The sequence below is a fragment of the Rhodamnia argentea genome, chromosome 11, assembly GCF_020921035.1.
Source record: "Rhodamnia argentea isolate NSW1041297 chromosome 11, ASM2092103v1, whole genome shotgun sequence".
Classification (NCBI taxonomy): Eukaryota; Viridiplantae; Streptophyta; class Magnoliopsida; order Myrtales; family Myrtaceae; genus Rhodamnia; species Rhodamnia argentea.
Window position 1 is genome coordinate 18,839,887 of NC_063160.1, and position 15,783 is coordinate 18,855,669.

General features: G+C 41.5%; 3 protein-coding genes across 8 annotated transcripts in view; all 3 read left to right on the top strand.

Moving 5' to 3' along the window:
* Window positions 1–7,251, top strand: LOC115726601 (fatty acid amide hydrolase). 3 transcript variants are annotated; one of them, XM_048272413.1, is made up of 21 exons: window positions 1–356; window positions 621–711; window positions 851–960; window positions 1,062–1,122; window positions 1,502–1,689; window positions 1,769–1,898; window positions 2,044–2,121; window positions 2,207–2,354; window positions 3,113–3,225; window positions 3,303–3,378; window positions 3,496–3,567; window positions 4,381–4,432; window positions 4,623–4,703; window positions 4,805–4,888; window positions 5,121–5,224; window positions 5,379–5,471; window positions 5,768–5,836; window positions 6,145–6,209; window positions 6,392–6,453; window positions 6,717–6,812; window positions 6,900–7,251. In XM_048272413.1, the coding sequence occupies exons 1-21, from the start codon at window positions 318–320 to the stop codon at window positions 6,957–6,959; spliced, it is 1,872 nt and encodes a 623-aa protein (XP_048128370.1). In that variant the 5' UTR covers window positions 1–317; the 3' UTR covers window positions 6,960–7,251. The 3 variants fall into 3 exon arrangements, with proteins under 3 accessions (XP_048128370.1, XP_030512412.1, XP_030512413.1); XM_030656552.2 differs by having other exon boundaries at window positions 2–272; XM_030656553.2 differs by lacking the exon at window positions 1–356 and adding an exon at window positions 442–484.
* A 1,739-nt stretch (window positions 7,252–8,990) lies between these two features.
* Window positions 8,991–12,274, top strand: LOC115726606 (protein trichome birefringence-like 12). Of its 2 annotated transcripts, none has more exons than XM_048272196.1 (4): window positions 8,991–9,626; window positions 10,303–10,440; window positions 11,160–11,409; window positions 11,521–11,704. In XM_048272196.1, exons 1-4 carry the CDS (start codon window positions 9,070–9,072, stop codon window positions 11,557–11,559), a joined length of 984 nt encoding a protein of 327 aa, XP_048128153.1. In that variant the 5' UTR covers window positions 8,991–9,069; the 3' UTR covers window positions 11,560–11,704. The 2 variants fall into 2 exon arrangements, with proteins under 2 accessions (XP_048128153.1, XP_030512421.2); XM_030656561.2 differs by having other exon boundaries at window positions 8,992–9,626; window positions 11,498–12,274.
* Window positions 12,275–12,319: 45 nt separating this feature from the next.
* The window catches only part of LOC115726607, a 78,991-nt gene continuing 75,527 nt past the window's right edge, over window positions 12,320–15,783 (top strand). The window contains exons 1-2 of one of the 3 annotated variants that reach the window (XR_004013575.2): window positions 12,320–13,387; window positions 14,181–15,639. Coding sequence is in view for 2 of the 3 variants with exons in the window: in XM_048272197.1 (XP_048128154.1) it covers window positions 12,867–13,358 (492 nt within the window). In the remaining variant the exon portion in view is untranslated. Of the gene's footprint in view, window positions 13,388–13,416; window positions 13,548–14,180; window positions 15,640–15,783 lie in introns of those variants that run through there. The other 2 variants (XM_048272197.1, XM_030656562.2) reach the window with 2 other exon arrangements.

A 15,783-nucleotide genomic window follows, 5' to 3' on the forward strand; every position in this document is an offset into this window, starting at 1 on the left:
CTTGACAGTAGGGTCCCTCTTTTCTTCGGACGTGAAAGCCGCCATCTAATCAAGAATTTAATACGGTGATCGAAAGCCGAAGTCTAACGCCATCGCTTTCGCAACGACTCCGCATTGTTCCTCTGTCTGTCTGTCTCTCTCTCTCCCTGGACCTCGACCATTCCTACACGAATCGCCGGTTGACGAGACTTTCCCAATCTCTTTCCACATCTGGCGAGGAAAACAGAGGACCGGGGATTTCTCTCCGCCTTTGAGCGATTTCGTCTTTCAAGGTATGTGAGGCGACCATTACGATAGTGCGTGATTTTGGTCTGCCGATGGGGTGTCTGTCTTGCTGGAGAACTGATCGCGAGCTTGTGTGTAAAGGGTGTTTGATCATTTGCTTGTTTGACTGACGAGCACTTTCTGTCCACTGCTGGCTTCATTTTGTCCGTCTTCTCCGCAGTTACCGGTTTGCAAGTTGGTTGTCTAGTCCAGAATTCATGTCTTAATTTGTATTTTCATTAAACAGATCAATAGAGTACGAAGCTATATTTGATCCTATGTGCCTATTACTACCACAAGATCCGGTGGTTGCTCACATTTTTCAGTCGTCTGTCTTACCCTTTTTTCCCTGGTAGAATAACGTCGACATGGGCAAGAAGCGCGTAATGTTACCAGCTGAAGAGCTCGACTTGTCTACAGTCAAGTATGAGGCTGAAATTATTGACGGTCAGTACTACGTTTTCCTTTTAAGTTTTGATGCTTTTCCTCACAGTTTCTGCAAATCGACATTATCAGTTTTTGGATCATGTGAAATATGAGTTCGCCAAGATTCTGACTTAGGTGAGTCCTCTTGGCTGACTTGCAGCTCCACATCTTACCGGTCTCACGTTCAGGCTGTTTATCAAGATACTCGAGGCACCACTAATTGGCCCTACTATTATCGCCTACTTGAAGAAGAAGAATGGAATGGTTGAGGTGCGGTTTTCTTTCGTCTTGCATACTGCATTCTTCGAGCAAATTTTCTCTCTTCAATGCCGGACAATTGAATTTGACTGGATTTCTCTTGTAATTGGCAGTTTCTTAGGAGTACTGTGATACCGGAGCCACCAATGTATAAACCTGAATATCCTCCTCAAGGTTTTCCCCCTTAACTAGTTAGCTTTAGTGGTTGTCTTGTGAGTTAACATAAAACAGGTGGGAGATGGAGATGATGGATGATTGGAATGGAAATGGGATTGCTATCACAAAATTCAGTTAAATAGATTGCTATCCCAAAGTTTAAACGAGAGGCATTTTCTAAAGTAATTTCGAGCTCTCCCCTGCTTTTCTTTCCCCTATTATTACGAGCCTATGCATGCTCTGCAGTGCATTTATTGCGGGCCAATGCATTGTATAGGGGGAGTAAGAAGAGGGTACACTGGGCATTAGCAGATTAACATGCAACTTAGAATAGATTCAAGTAGAGGGCATCCTTCCCATAAGAAATATATGATGTGCTGAAGCTATTAATGTCTAGATCCAGAGCCTGGTACCATCTCATTGGATGAAGATGGAAAACCTGAAGATCGAGTAGAATTAGCATTGAAATGTCTTCCGGAGTATGATCCTGCCACCTCCTGGAACGGGGATCTCAGTCAATTTCGCTACTGGAAAATACGTGATTATGCGCATGGTTATCGTTCTAAACTTGTAACCCCATCCATGGTAAGTCCATACAGAACCTATGAGGAGTCTCTTTATTATCAGCTTGAGCGAGACACAAAGTCTTACTGTCGATTATTAGGTGGCAGAGCGGATTATTACTGTCATTGAGGAGTTTAGCCATAAGAAACCTCCGGCTCCTTTGCTAATTTCTTTTGACGCTGAGGAAGTCAGGAAACAAGCTGCTGCTTCCACAAAGAGGTTTGAGGAAGGTAGGACAATCTACTGGAACGTGAGCTTAACTCAGTGGAATGGTTGTTTTCGCACCTTCAAAGTATGGTCACTGCTTGGTGTGCAGTGCACTGTCATTAGTTGGTGCAGGGGAGGCATTGTGAAGTAATGGCATTTCTGATGCAGGGAGGCCATTATCTATCTTGGATGGGATATTCATGGCAATTAAGGACGACATAGGTTGCCACCCCTATATAATGAAGGGTAAAAATTGGTTGACGTCTTTGTCGTTTTCCAAAATAATTTCACCATCTCTTTAGTTTGTGTATATGACAATTTGTATGGACAGGTGCAACAACATGGATGGATGAAACTAATTCGAATAATGAAGATGCAGTTTGTGTTTCTCGATTACGTAGCTGCGGTGTGATCTTGGTGGGTAAAGCAAATATGCATGAATTGGGCATGGGTACAACCGGAAACAATCCAAATTATGGGTGAGTTTTATTATGTGGAACTTGGAATTCACAAGATAGATTACGAGGCATGGAAGCGAAAAAGTTTAAAGAGCATTTAAACGTGCACTTGATGTTCTAAGGATCAGCAGATTCATTTCACCATGTGCTGGCATGTTGCCGATGTATTATGAATTTGTCAAAACTAAAATTCCATAGAAATTGTCCCTCATATTTCATCAGAATTATTTACATAGATGGTCTAGTCAATGTATGTTCTCGATGGTAGTCAATCTTCCAGTGGAACTTTCTTTTAGAGGTGAGTTTTCCTGAGGAATCCTGACGTGCTTCGAGACTGCTTATGTTGACCTTGTCATGCTTAAAGCCATTTCATTTTACTTTTCCTATCAGTCTATGTAACCACAAGATAATACCTGGGTTGTTTGGATATGTCACATACACTAATATTTCAAGGAAAAAGAATTTATTTCCACGTTCCATATGATTGGCCAATGATAATACGGCTCATCCTACGGATTAGTAAGTTTCTTCTCATTAGAACGTGTCTACCTTCTCAATCCTCTCCTTTTATCTGGTGCAAAATGATCTTGAGATGGTTCATGCTTCTCGTCTTTTATTCATCAAAACAAATGATATATCCACCACTCAATCTGATTCAGTCCCTCCCTCTCACATATATATGAATTAGCACATGTCCGTTCCTCAATTCATACACACTGGAGTATATTGTTTTTGTCTGCAAAATTTTACTGCAAAATCCATTGGTTATGTATCTGCAGAACAACAAGGAACCCTCATGCCCCAGATAGGTACACTGGTGGATCTTCCTCTGGACCGGCAGCAATTGTTGCTTCTGGAATTTGTTCTGCTGCACTTGGGACAGATGGTGGAGGTTGTACTAGTGTCCTACTGTTTGGCTTGTGCTTACCATGTATTATATGCTGACACTGACTTTACATAACAAGACAGGTTCAATTCGAATACCTTCTTCCCTCTGTGGGGTAGTTGGACTGAAAACAACATATGGGCGAACAGATATTAGAGGGTTAGATTTTGAACTTTTTCCTTTATGAATGCTAGGGACCTAGTATAGGCTTCCTCACACAAAAGTGTGAATCATGGCGATATTGTGTTTTTTTAGAAGAGCTGCCATTTTTTGCAGTTCTCTATGCGAGTCCGGGACTGTGGAAATTATTGGACCAATTGCATCATCAGTGGAAGATGTCACGCTAGTGTAAGTATTCTGTACTTGTTAGCTGGATGTTAGGTGCTACTCCCTCAGCTCTCAGAAGTTTAATGTTTATAACCTAAATACGGAAATCAACAAATTTTGTGGTTGTAGGCATAGAATTGATCATCAATTTTTTGATGTTAGCAGTTTTTCTTTGCCCCTTGTCTTGACTTATTAGGAGATGAGTTCGTTCAGGGAAAACTCTGAGTTCGAATCACAACATTTGGGAGCATTTTTTCTTCCCTTATTCATTGTCTTAGGATTCAAATTGTTGTACCATGGGTTGGAACAGGTTAGCATGCAAGTTTTTTTTTTCCAACTTTCAGATAACACTGCATAAAAAAAGACAGGTTAAGAACTTATTTGACTTGGGAAGCATGTTATTCTCTCTGACTTTGCGGTGACAGTTCAAATCATAAAGGAAGGAGCAGTAATGGATGAATTTGGATTCTTTGGAATTTAAAAAGCTGAAGTGACTTCTATCACATCTAATCATATAAAGTCCTCATAATTGAAGATCTGAATGTCTTCACAGTTACTTTTGCTTCTTTATGAGACTCCACCGGTGACCTCTAGCAGGTCACACTTGCCATTGTTCATAGCTCTCCTGCAGTCTCAACCACCAAAAGAACCATATGGTGCAGTCCTAAGGCATAACAGTAGGGCTCATCTACCTTAGTAGAAGCAACAATCACACGATCTCTGTGACAAATGAGTTTCCGACTGTTTTCTTGATGTCCTTACTGTTTAACTTTAATCACTTCTTTAATTTCTCTTATTTATCATATAATTCTTATCTTGGCAATGTTACATCAGGTATGCTGCAATCCTGGGATCCAATCCTGTGGCCAGAAATATTTTGAACCCTGTAAGTTTATTTTCTTCATTAACAAAAAATGCGGCTATGCCTGATTTATGACATGCACTTGAAGAAGTACATGTTGATGCTATTAACTCGATTGATCTCTTATTGCCAAGTCTTCTTTCTATGTAGGTTGTGAAAACCTATTTTGTGTGATAATTGTCATAATACTACTAACCTGTGCTAGTTCTTGCAGTCACCACCTTGCTTGCCAAATTTCCCATCTATGGAAAGTTTGAATGCCGTGGGGTCATTGCGTCTTGGAAAATATACTCCAGTAATAGCAGATTCTAATAGTTAGAAGTTTTCCTTTTTTACTTTTTTTTTTTTAATTTCTGTTTCCCCTTTCCAATAACATGAACGAATTAATGTTTGCAGTGGTTCAACGATGTTCATTCAACTGATATCTCCGACAAATGTGAGGATATTCTGAATCAGTTGTCCAAGACCCATGGCTGTGAAGTAAGTTCCGCTTCAATTGAATAGGCCTTCGAAGTTACATGATTATTCCATGGAGTTGTATGTCTCTAAAGATTAAAGTAACTTGATCCTCTCCATATTTGTCTTGTCCCACCTACTGTCTTTTTCCCGCTAATGAGTTGGTTCTCTTGTCGAGTTCGCTGCACAAGGCATAATTCTGTCTTTTCATTCATGTATATTGCTGAGTTTCTAATTTGACTCATACATGTGCAAGGTGGTAGAGATTGTTATACCTGAGCTGCATGAGATGCGCACTGCTCATCTAGTTTCAATTGGATCCGAGATGTTAACTGGATTGAATCCTGACTGTGAGGATGGGTAAGTCTGCCGCTCTAATCTACCTGTGGAATAGCATCATCATCAGTCTGACCGGAAATGGACACAGCTGAGAAGGGAATATTAGAAGGTTTTGTTCATTCTTTATAATTGAGATTTCATTTTGGGACTGAATATCCTGTTCTCACTTTCTCAGGAAAGGTACAGAGTTGAATTATGATACACGGACTAGCATGGCACTGTTCCGATCATTCACTGCATCGGATTATGTTGCTGCCCAGTGTCTTAGGTGAGGGAAAAAAAAAAAGAAATTGCAAGTTATTCTTGACATAAGATACTTGGAACCATCATGTAAATATATTATGACCTCCCACTGTCTTCCACTAGGCAGAATACCTGTACTTATTCATGTCCAGTTTTTACATTAGCTATATCATAGCTGAAGCTATTGAAACTGTTGAACCTAGTTTATTCACTTTAGGTATATGTCTTCCATGTGGTTATTTGAAAATGCATTCGCAATCTCATTCAGTTCTTTCTTAATATATTCTTAGACATGGTGGTGATGCCGAAATGTGATTTCAGGAGAAGAATAATGTACCACCATATGGAGATCTTCAAGAAAGTCGATGTCATAGTGACGCCGACTACTGGGTATGTCAATAATGTGACTAGCTCAACTTGATGTTTCCCTTCGAGGATCCAGTTTCAGTGCTTGATGACGTGGAATTGGACTTGGCAAGCCTAATCTAAGCATAGTTTTTATCTTTTCAATCATCCAAGTTTGAGAAGGAGCAAGCTGGTAGTATGCTTAATTGGATTTAAATTTGTGATCTCTGCTTCAATGTCCTGGCAGACCTAATCAGAATCACAGTCCATTCAAATTTTGAGATTTCAGTGCTTCAATGTTAGCTTAATTCTTCTAATAAATTTTCAACTGACACATAAATTGTTTATTACAGAATGACGGCGCCTAAAATACCTCCTAGTGCCCTTAAATATGGGGAAACAGATATGCAGGTTACAGGTTTGTTCGTTGCATTATTAATCTCTGGTTTGATAGTAGCCATCTTTTCACACAAATTGCATTGAAACCATAAGCTTCGTGCACATGCTTGCTTTAATTGCAATAACAAGTTTTCAGATACTCAATGTGACATTGTTCACAAGGGACAATTCTTGAGTAGTTTATGCACACTCTTGTTTCAGGTTACCTCATGCGATTTGTCATTGCAGCAAATCTTCTAGGTCTCCCTGCCATTTCTGTCCCTGTGAGTGACATTGGGTTTACCTATGCAATTTCATGTGAACTTTTTCCGAAATTCTTTTCTTCATTTGCACAAAAGTGCCATTTTAGACAGCTGACAGCTAACCTTATGGCAAGAATTTGAGTCATAGCTCATTGAGCCAGCTGAGGAACAAATTGGATTTGCTTCCAACTGCACCTTTTGCAAATGCGTTAAGTCATTCTATTCATCAACTCTAGTACAGTTATATCTAGCTCATCCCTTTACTTTTGCTGTGAATTTCACAGATTGGATATGATAAGCAAGGCCTTCCAATTGGTTTGCAACTGATGGGCCGTCCGTGGGGTGAAGCTTCAATTTTACGCCTGGCTTCTGTAGTTGAGGTATATCTTTTTTCATCCGAGCGCTAATTCTTTAAAGTAGTTTTAGAGACGAATGCTATCACTTGCCTATCTTTCTCTTGCTTTCAGGAACTCTGTGGATCTAAGAAGAAGCCTGTATCATTCTACGATGTTGTGAAGACAAGCTGAATTCAGCTTAGCTCCTGTTGCTAATGTTTCTCTGCCGCTGATTGTAGGGGATTTCAAGCACGCGGGGAGATCTTTGCAGTGACTTTATTGCTCCTGATTTAGCAGAGATCTCTCTGCTTTAATGTCAATTCGGAAAGGACTTAGTTATCTGTCTACTTTTGTGGCTAGATGTTGGCTTTTCTAAAGCCTAATTACGATATGAAGATTTGCTTTTTATTAGATGAATCGTTTATAGACAGTGACTTTCCCCTCAAAGATGTTGATTCTTCAATAAAATCCACAGTTTCACCGTCGTTTATTTACATTTTTGCTGCTAAGGTGGTTAGATAGTTGTGAGATATATGATCTGTTAAACTGAAAGCAAAACTATTTTCCGGGCGACAACTGTAGGTGGTGATGATAGGAGCAGGGGCCTCAGCGCTCGCAGGAAGCCGAAGATGCTGGTAGGGGTGTCGACTCGCGACGACATCTATTGGCCGATGTCAGCTGGTGGTAGACTGGTAGCTTGTTTGGGGCAATTATGGTGGCGATGTTTTGAGTGGTTACTGGTGCTGTTTTGGCTTGTGATGCTGTGTGGTATCAGCAGAAGTTTAGCGCTCTCCACCGCCAAAAGAAACAAGCTCTTAGCGGCAAACTTGACCTCAGAGAATGTCTGTGGTCCCATGGATGAATAGAATCCATTCGCATATGTTTAAAGGACAGCTCGACTTCACCTGATGTTGATAACTACCTTGAGGACAAATTAACATACAGAAAGTGTGAGAGGGTAAGGTGCAAGGGAAAAAAAGGCGAGCATTTCAGGCCTTCTATCGCACGATTAATGTGATAAGGGAAAATTCCAAAAAAGGGTCCAAAGTATTTTGATTTTTTCATATAAAAGCCTGAAGTGAATATTATTTTAAATAAGGGTTTAAAGTATCTTTTTTTTTTATTTCAAATAAGAACCAGAAATGATCATTATTATTTTAAATAAGGGCCCGGCTTGACTGGTTGCCCAAATTTTCTGGTCGATCAAGAGTATTTTCATCAAAATATAAGGTTAATATGATTTTTAGTTAACTTAAATAAGAATAAAAAAAAAACAAAATAGACAAAATAGGCGAGAGGCCCTCTCGCTGTGTGGAGTCACCCCACCAACGGTGGGGCGATCTTGTTGGCAGTCAAGGTTACCGGCGTCTCGGCGAGAGCCGGCGACCCCGCCGACCAAAGGCAAGGGCCACCGGGCCCTTGACGGAGCCGAGAGAGGGCCACGACCCTCTCCCAAATCTGGGCGAGGGGCGGCCCTCGGTGGGACCGGTGCCGGGGCTAGTGCCCTCAACGGCCACCAAAGCCGCACGCCACCCACTGAAGGTGGGGTTGCTTGCACAATCAGGAGGCTGCCTTAGCCTTCTACCTGTTATTCTTTTTTTTTTATAAATAGAAGAGGCAAAAAAACAAAGAAAAAGGAGAAAAAATAATAAAAATAGATAAATGACGAAAATGCCCATAAACAAATAGTGAGATGTCATTTTTTGAGACTGATATGGTCACTTCATGCCCTTATTTGAAACAATAATAACACTTCATGTCTTTATTTGAAATAAGATCCATTTTAAGCCATTATTTAAAAGAATCAGAACATTTTGGGCCCTTATGTGAAATTTTCTCACTTGATAACAATGGTCTAATGACAATATTAATGTGTACCAATCGGGAGGTTGTCGCCATGAACACTTGATCTAGAGTCTTAGCTCGAGCTCAATGTATCTAGTCATGGCCGCTCGAGCTTTCAAATTATGGCCGTGGACGCTTGAGCTCAAGGCGATGAGCGATGTCATTTTTGTAGGCCGGGCTCACACTTTATTAGTTCTTCATTTTTTCTATTTTGCCTGTTAATTCTTTGAAATTTTCAATTTCTGTCGATTTGTTTCAATCTTAACTGTCATATAACTGTTATATGAAGTCCTAGTAATTTTTTTTTGGTAAAAAAAAAAGAAAAAGAAAAAGAAAAAGAAAAATTGGATCCGCCATTTCAAATATATATATATATATATATATATATCTATCTATCTCTCTCTCTCTCTCTCTCTCTCTCTCTCAGTGATCAGACGGGAATTCGAGGAGATCTGATATGCCTTCTCCCGCCGCTGCCAAGAAAAAGGAAGCGCCTTCTCTGAAGTCACCTTCTTCGCTCTTCCCATACGCAATCTTGCTAACCCTAATCATCCTCTTCCTCTACTCCACTTTCCTCACTTCACCATCCTCTCCTCCCCCCAAAGAAAAGATCTCCCGTTCCTGCAACCTCTTCGACGGCCGATGGGTCCTCGACCGGGAGCCCCGGAAGCCCGTGTACGACGAGACATGCCCGTTCCACAGAAACGCCTGGAACTGCTTGAGGAACCAGAGAGAAAACATGGGTATGATCAATTCTTGGAGATGGGTCCCTAAATATTGCAGCTTGGACCGGATCGACCCGGTTCGGTTCCTGGGTCTGATGAGGAACAAGAACATTGGGCTCGTGGGGGACTCGTTGAATGAGAATTTCCTGGTTTCGCTGCTTTGTATACTGAGGGCGGCTGACGCGGGTGCCAAGAAGTGGAAGAGGAAAGGGGCTTGGCGAGGAGCTTTTTTCCCTAAGTTCAACGTCACAGTTGCATATCACAGAGCGGTGCTGTTGGCTAAATACGAGTAAGACCTTTGCTGATCTGTGGTTTTATTTTTCGTTCATGCCGTTGCATTGTTGAAGAGATGATCTTGAATGATTGATGTGGCTATTGTTTTCAAGTAATAGACGGTTATTGCTGAATGTTCATGTGGGTTGCATATTTAATTAATCAACGGAGTTCCCAAGTACACTCATCCCCAGTTGCTTTTGTTTTCATCAGACAAGCTTCTTCTCCATCAGTAACTTTTATCAAGTTTCTGGAATGGAATTTGGTGACTACGTGGTGTCCCTCCACCATATTCCTGTGGACAGAGTTTGTCTGTAGAAACTGCTGAAATTGTTAAAGTGTAAAGATTTTAAGAGAGAGCTTCTGACTTTGTCTTTAGAGGTAGTTGTCAACATTGCCGTTAGAATATGTTAAAAATGCCTGAGGGGTATGGTATCGATGGACCAGCATATACCAGAAGACCATGCTGCCGTAATCTGGAAGAGTTGCTAATTGACGCTCGGTCTAACTAAAGTATCTGTAACTAAGCTATAAAGATCTCTTGCTTCGAGGAACTGGAAGTGTTAATTCCAATTGGATCACCTACTTTAGAAAATATCAATGTTGCTTATTGTCTTTTAAATCAACGTGCATAGTTTGCTTATAAAGCACTGTACTTGCAACCTCACATGCTTATAACTGATTCATTGAAGGTGGCAGCCGAAAGAGCCCACTCTGGCCGAAGGACATGGGTCAAAAGGTTTTTATCGAGTAGATGTGGACATTCCTGCTGATGATTGGGCCCACATCAATGACTTCTACGATGTCCTTGTTTTCAATACTGGTCACTGGTAATTTTCCTCTGTTGCTTAGTTTTGTTCACTGAGATCAGTCTCTTTTATGCATTTGCATCCTTGGTGTCTTAATGCTTTGATTTCTTTCCCTGCACTAATATCATGTCTCTAGTGATATGTGTGGGCTTGGCCCTTTAAATATCTAGCTTTCGGCTGTGTAGGTAAAACATGATTACTCTGCTCAGTCTTAAGATTTTGTCTGCCGTGAAAACCATTTTCTCCTCATTGCTAAGCTAGTTCATGTCATTTCTTGTGTGTCCTGATGTGTGGGGTGACCATTTATGCTATTTTGAACATTGCAGGTTGGATTAACTGGTGTATTCCTGTTATGCCATATTTATTTTTAGTTTTATGGACTCAATTGAATTCTGTGAGTACGTAGATGGGTGGTTTAAGGAGCCTTATTAGATCGGGTCAGTGTTGAGATAAGTGAATATGGTATCTGAAGAAGACGGGCGTAAGGAAAGAAGAAATTGAAGTTTTAGGAGAAAAGTTAAGTATCAGCATTATTATTCCCATTGGTGGTTTTTTGATGAAGCAAACTGATATAACATAGGCTGGAAAATAGAGGCGTCAACCAATCTAAACACTCTGGTTCTCATGAATCTGAAATGCCACCATGTCACTATTAGCCTCTTTAAGAGCTGCTAATGTTAGTCGCTTGTTCTTGCCTGTGTAAGCCTTTCCCTGAACATTTCTTGATTTGCGTTTGATAGGTGGGGTTCTGATAAGTTCCCGGAAGAGACACCTCTAGTCTTTTATCAGGCTGGACGCCCGATCTTCCCACCCCTCAAGATGTTGGATGGACTCAAAGTTGTTCTTGAGAACATGGTTTTGCATATACGAAGGAATATCCCTAACAAGACTCTCAAGTTCTGGCGGTTACAGTCGCCAAGGCATTTCCACGGTGGAGACTGGAATCAGAATGGTAGTTGCCTGTTCAATGAGCCACTCCAGGATTCTCAGGTATGTAAATAGAATCTTGCACTCTCTACATATCGCAATAGTATGATCAGATTTTTTACTTTGGGATTGGGTACTAACAACTAGACAGCTTGATATGTGGTTTGATCCCAGCAACAATGGGGTGAACAAAGAAGCAAGACTGCTGAATAATCTGATCGAGGGCACGCTGCAAGGAACGGATATTCAGTTGCTGGATTTGACGCGTTTGAGTGAATTCAGAGCTGATGCCCACCCAGCAATTTGGTTGGGGAAAAAGGACGCAGTGGCTGTTTGGGGCCAAGATTGCATGCACTGGTGCCTACCAGGCGTGCCTGATACCTGGGCCGATATTTTGTCCCAATTAATCCGTCATGGCTCGGAGAGATGGTGACGAACCAGAAAGCATCATGCGAGGGTGACTGTAAAAGATGGTGATGAAGCTAGCCTGTCGAACATTAAGGAAGGGTTCGCACCTAATCATGTGAAATGGACCCAAATCTTTGAGATTCTTAATTGATTTGCTGGTAGACTTACAGCTGCTCCATGGCTTGCGACGAACTCCGAACCGACGGAGTTTAAAGTGAAGTGTCGCTTCACAGCTAGCGACAAGCTTTAACAACCAACCATCGAGACGCTTCAGTCACAACATGTTAGGAACCCCGAATCCGAGGGTCTAGTTTGTTGCCGTTGCTGGTGCCTCGCCTTAACCATGGTGGTGATTTTATTCAGAGCTGCGCACGATTTCTTGTCTTGTCAGATCTATTCACTTACTGTGATCTTGATGTGGAGCATGGATGAGATAATCCGATGTATCGAGCAAGCATAAGTTTCAGCAGATTTTTGAAGTTTACGGATCACATAGATCTTAAGTTTGTTCTTCCTTGTATTGTAGGTGAGCCAATTGTCTCTCTTGTTTTGGGTTGCGGGGAGATGTCCGGGTTGAGGTTGGTCTCACAATTATTTTTCTTTTGAGTACGTCAATTGTTGTATACACCGTTGCTAATGTTTAATGTTGGAACGTTTTTCCCTTCATTAAAATTCGCTAATCACATCAAGATAATTAATAGCAACAATAGGTGTGATTACACACTCTCTAAATGTAACGAAATATTTCAAAGCTAGTAATTTCGTAGCCTAAACATTCTCATTTCATAACGAGGAAAATTAAGAATTTTAACATGATTAGAATTTATTCCCATGATGATCAGTAGAATTTCATGTAAGGCAGAAACAATTGGTATATTATAAGAAAGCTGTATGTTATTTTTTTTTGTCGGTCGGAATATGAAAATTATACGTGAATGTGAGGTCAATTTTTATTGGTCAATCGTAAAAAAGCGCACTTGGTAAAAATCCTACGACGGGTGGAAGGTCGTCAAACCAGTAAGAAGAACCCTAGAAACGCAATCAGTGCGTTTTCTCGTCCCGACCGTCTCCTCTATTCAAATTCTCGTTCTCTCCGAAACGGTCGGCCTCCGATGGCCTTAAGAATTCACCCTCTTCCCCTAATTGCCCTGCCACGACCCCCAAAATCCCGCCTTCGCCCCATCTGTTTCAATGAGCGCAAGTCTCTCGTCGTCTCCGTGTCGTGCGCGGGGAAGGAGATCGGCGACGCTGAGGTCGCGTCCGCTTTGGCCGAGGAGGTCGCGAGGGTGCACGCCCAGAAGAGGCAGAAAGACGAGGCCTTGAGCAAGAGCAGGGCCCTCTTGTTCTCCGAGCTCTGCGGCTACTTGTCGCTGAGTGAGGACGAGTTGCAGAAGAAGTGGGAGAGGATGGAGGACGGCGAGAGGAGGGATTTGGCGAAGGAGTTCGTGTCGAATTGGAGCGTCCATTTCCATCCTCTGTCCGCGAGGTCCGTCGTGGAGATGGTGGAAGAGCATCTGCAGCAAGAAAAGAAGCCGTCTTTTTCGAACGATTCGACGTTTTTTCCTAGTTTGAAGAGATTGATGGGTTTGGGTGAGAGCAAGTGAATGTTTCTGGGGGTTGAAATTTTGTCGGGGTACGTGTTTATTCGCTTTGCAGTTTCTTTCTTCTCTTCTCGGATGAGAAGAGCAAAGTAACGAGTAGTGACTGCAGTGCACGATGTCCTTTTTGATCAATTGATTGTACATGTTTACAGAGAATTAGCATGGCAACTTGAGTTCGGTTGATTTGTGTTTTCTCTGCTTTGCTCTGGCTTCCCCTTCTTTTCCCCTGTCCGTCTAAATGATAGAATGGAGTTTTGTTCGTTGAGTTCTGATTGATTGGCAATGCTTATCGTTCGAACGAACCATACCTAATTCGGCAATTACTTTTTTTTTTTTATGGGTGGTTTGATTTGTGTGACTAATAAGTAAAGCATTTTACCTCAGTTTGGCTGTTCTGACATCGTGGTAGAGCATAACAGAACCAGGCAAAGAAGATATCCACCTCTTTGACTCTGTCATGTTCAGTCGTACTTTCACTCTGTAATTTGCCATTTGGGCCTCTGTGTCTAAATGTAATTGCAAATTGACTTGAAGACTATGTACTTCGGTTGCGACCTCTTGCTCTCTTCGTCAACGTGGATTGCTTGTATTGCGAGTTAATTTGGGTTGTCTTCTCCGTTTATTTCTTGAGCGACTTCTGCAAGAAAAGAAGCGCACAATCTGTTTGTAAAATGTGCCACAAGTCAATAGCTACTTGCCTGCCTCGCTTGTCCAGGTAAATAGCAATTTATCTGTCGCTGCTACGCCAGGATACAATTATGAGGTTTTCTTGTGCTTTAGGGTATCGGATACTGACAAGGGCTTCACTGAATTTCTCTATGATAGCCCTATGGATGTCGATGTCAGGGCCTTCAAAGACAGTGAGGAAGCTCCCTGAAGGAGACGAGATTGGCCCTGATCTTTTAGAACCCATCAAGAACTCAAGGATCTTCATACCAATTTTATCTAGAGAGTAAAGATTATGCTTCTAGTAGATGGCGCCTCAAGGAGATGGTGCCAATGGTTAAATGCAGGGAAGAAAGGAAACATGTGATCTTTTCAATCTTCTGTTCCGTCCCATGAGTGCGGCACTCAAAAGCCTTCTCTCGGCGCAATAAGCATTACAGCCATGAGACCGATCCAAGGATGGAGGGATGCTCTTAATGTGGATGGAGCATTGGAAGGATGGGAATTGAAGAACATTGCTAATGGGTAACTTGTTAACTCATGAGTTTGCGTGACTTGCTATGTTGTGGATTTCTATTTTCTGGCCTGGTGAATGCATGCTTGGTTTGCTAGTATGTATCTGGAAAACAGATCATTGCTATTGTAAATTACTAGTCAATACTATGGCATGTCAAGCTTATATAGTATGACTGGCATTTGCACATCGCATCACCGTGTTTTATCACTGCTTTAACCGCCACCACCACTAGCTAGCCAATGCAGCGGTACTATACTGCTATTGCCTCTACATCCACCATCGGTTAGGTAAGACTGCTGTAGCCAAGGTAGTGTACGACCAACTTCTTGAACCATTTGAATGCCATATATTTGTCAAAGACATCCGAGAGCCATTGCTGCAACACAAGGGTCTTGAATATTTGCAGAGTTTACTGGTTGCTAACATCCTTAATGGTGACCACTCTGTCTTTGCAAGTTTCTATGAGGGGATCAAAGAGCTTGAGCAGAGATTGGGCAGTAATAAAGTTCTCATTCTTCTCGTGAGAAGCTGAAGCTCTTGTATCTTGGAAGTTGCAGAAGTCTACGTGAGATTGAAGGGCTTGAAGAGATGGAATCATTGGAGTTGCTGAACATTTCTTGGTGCACAGAAATTGAAAGAACTACCAAACCTTTCAAAGCTGCAGAGGTCACGAAATGGATAAATTTGCGTTTGTGAGAAATATAGATTCAGGGTCTTGAGGTACGTGAGTCTCTGAAATTGCTGGACAGTACAGGATGCACACTTGTACAGCGCTTGAAAATGTACCTGATATGCCAAGTCTTACGATTAAGCGTTTAAATATAGTTATTTAGCAAAGATGGAGGTTACTTATGTGCCGAATGTTACAATACGCCTTTCAAAAAGAAAGTTTGATGCGATGGCCTCTCCGTGCGACTTCCAGCAGGTAATGACCCTAATTGCTTGGTTCTGTTTTACTCAATTTCATTTTTCTGTCTGCATAGTCGTTGAAGCAATTGCTTGTTCTGATGAATTTCTTTTCCAACATCCAAAAACATCGTCGACAAATAAAGAACCGCAAAAAATAACACCCCTATATTTCCCCGTATGTTGAATTAGCACATAGCTGTCATACTATGTAAGTTCTTAAATATATGTCAAGTCTTTTTTTCTTTTTTAGTGGGTCGAAATATGTCAAGTCTTTGAGAAGCGTACTTTATTTATCTTTTGTCCTCGTGCGGGATCACATACCAAATACGCACCCGA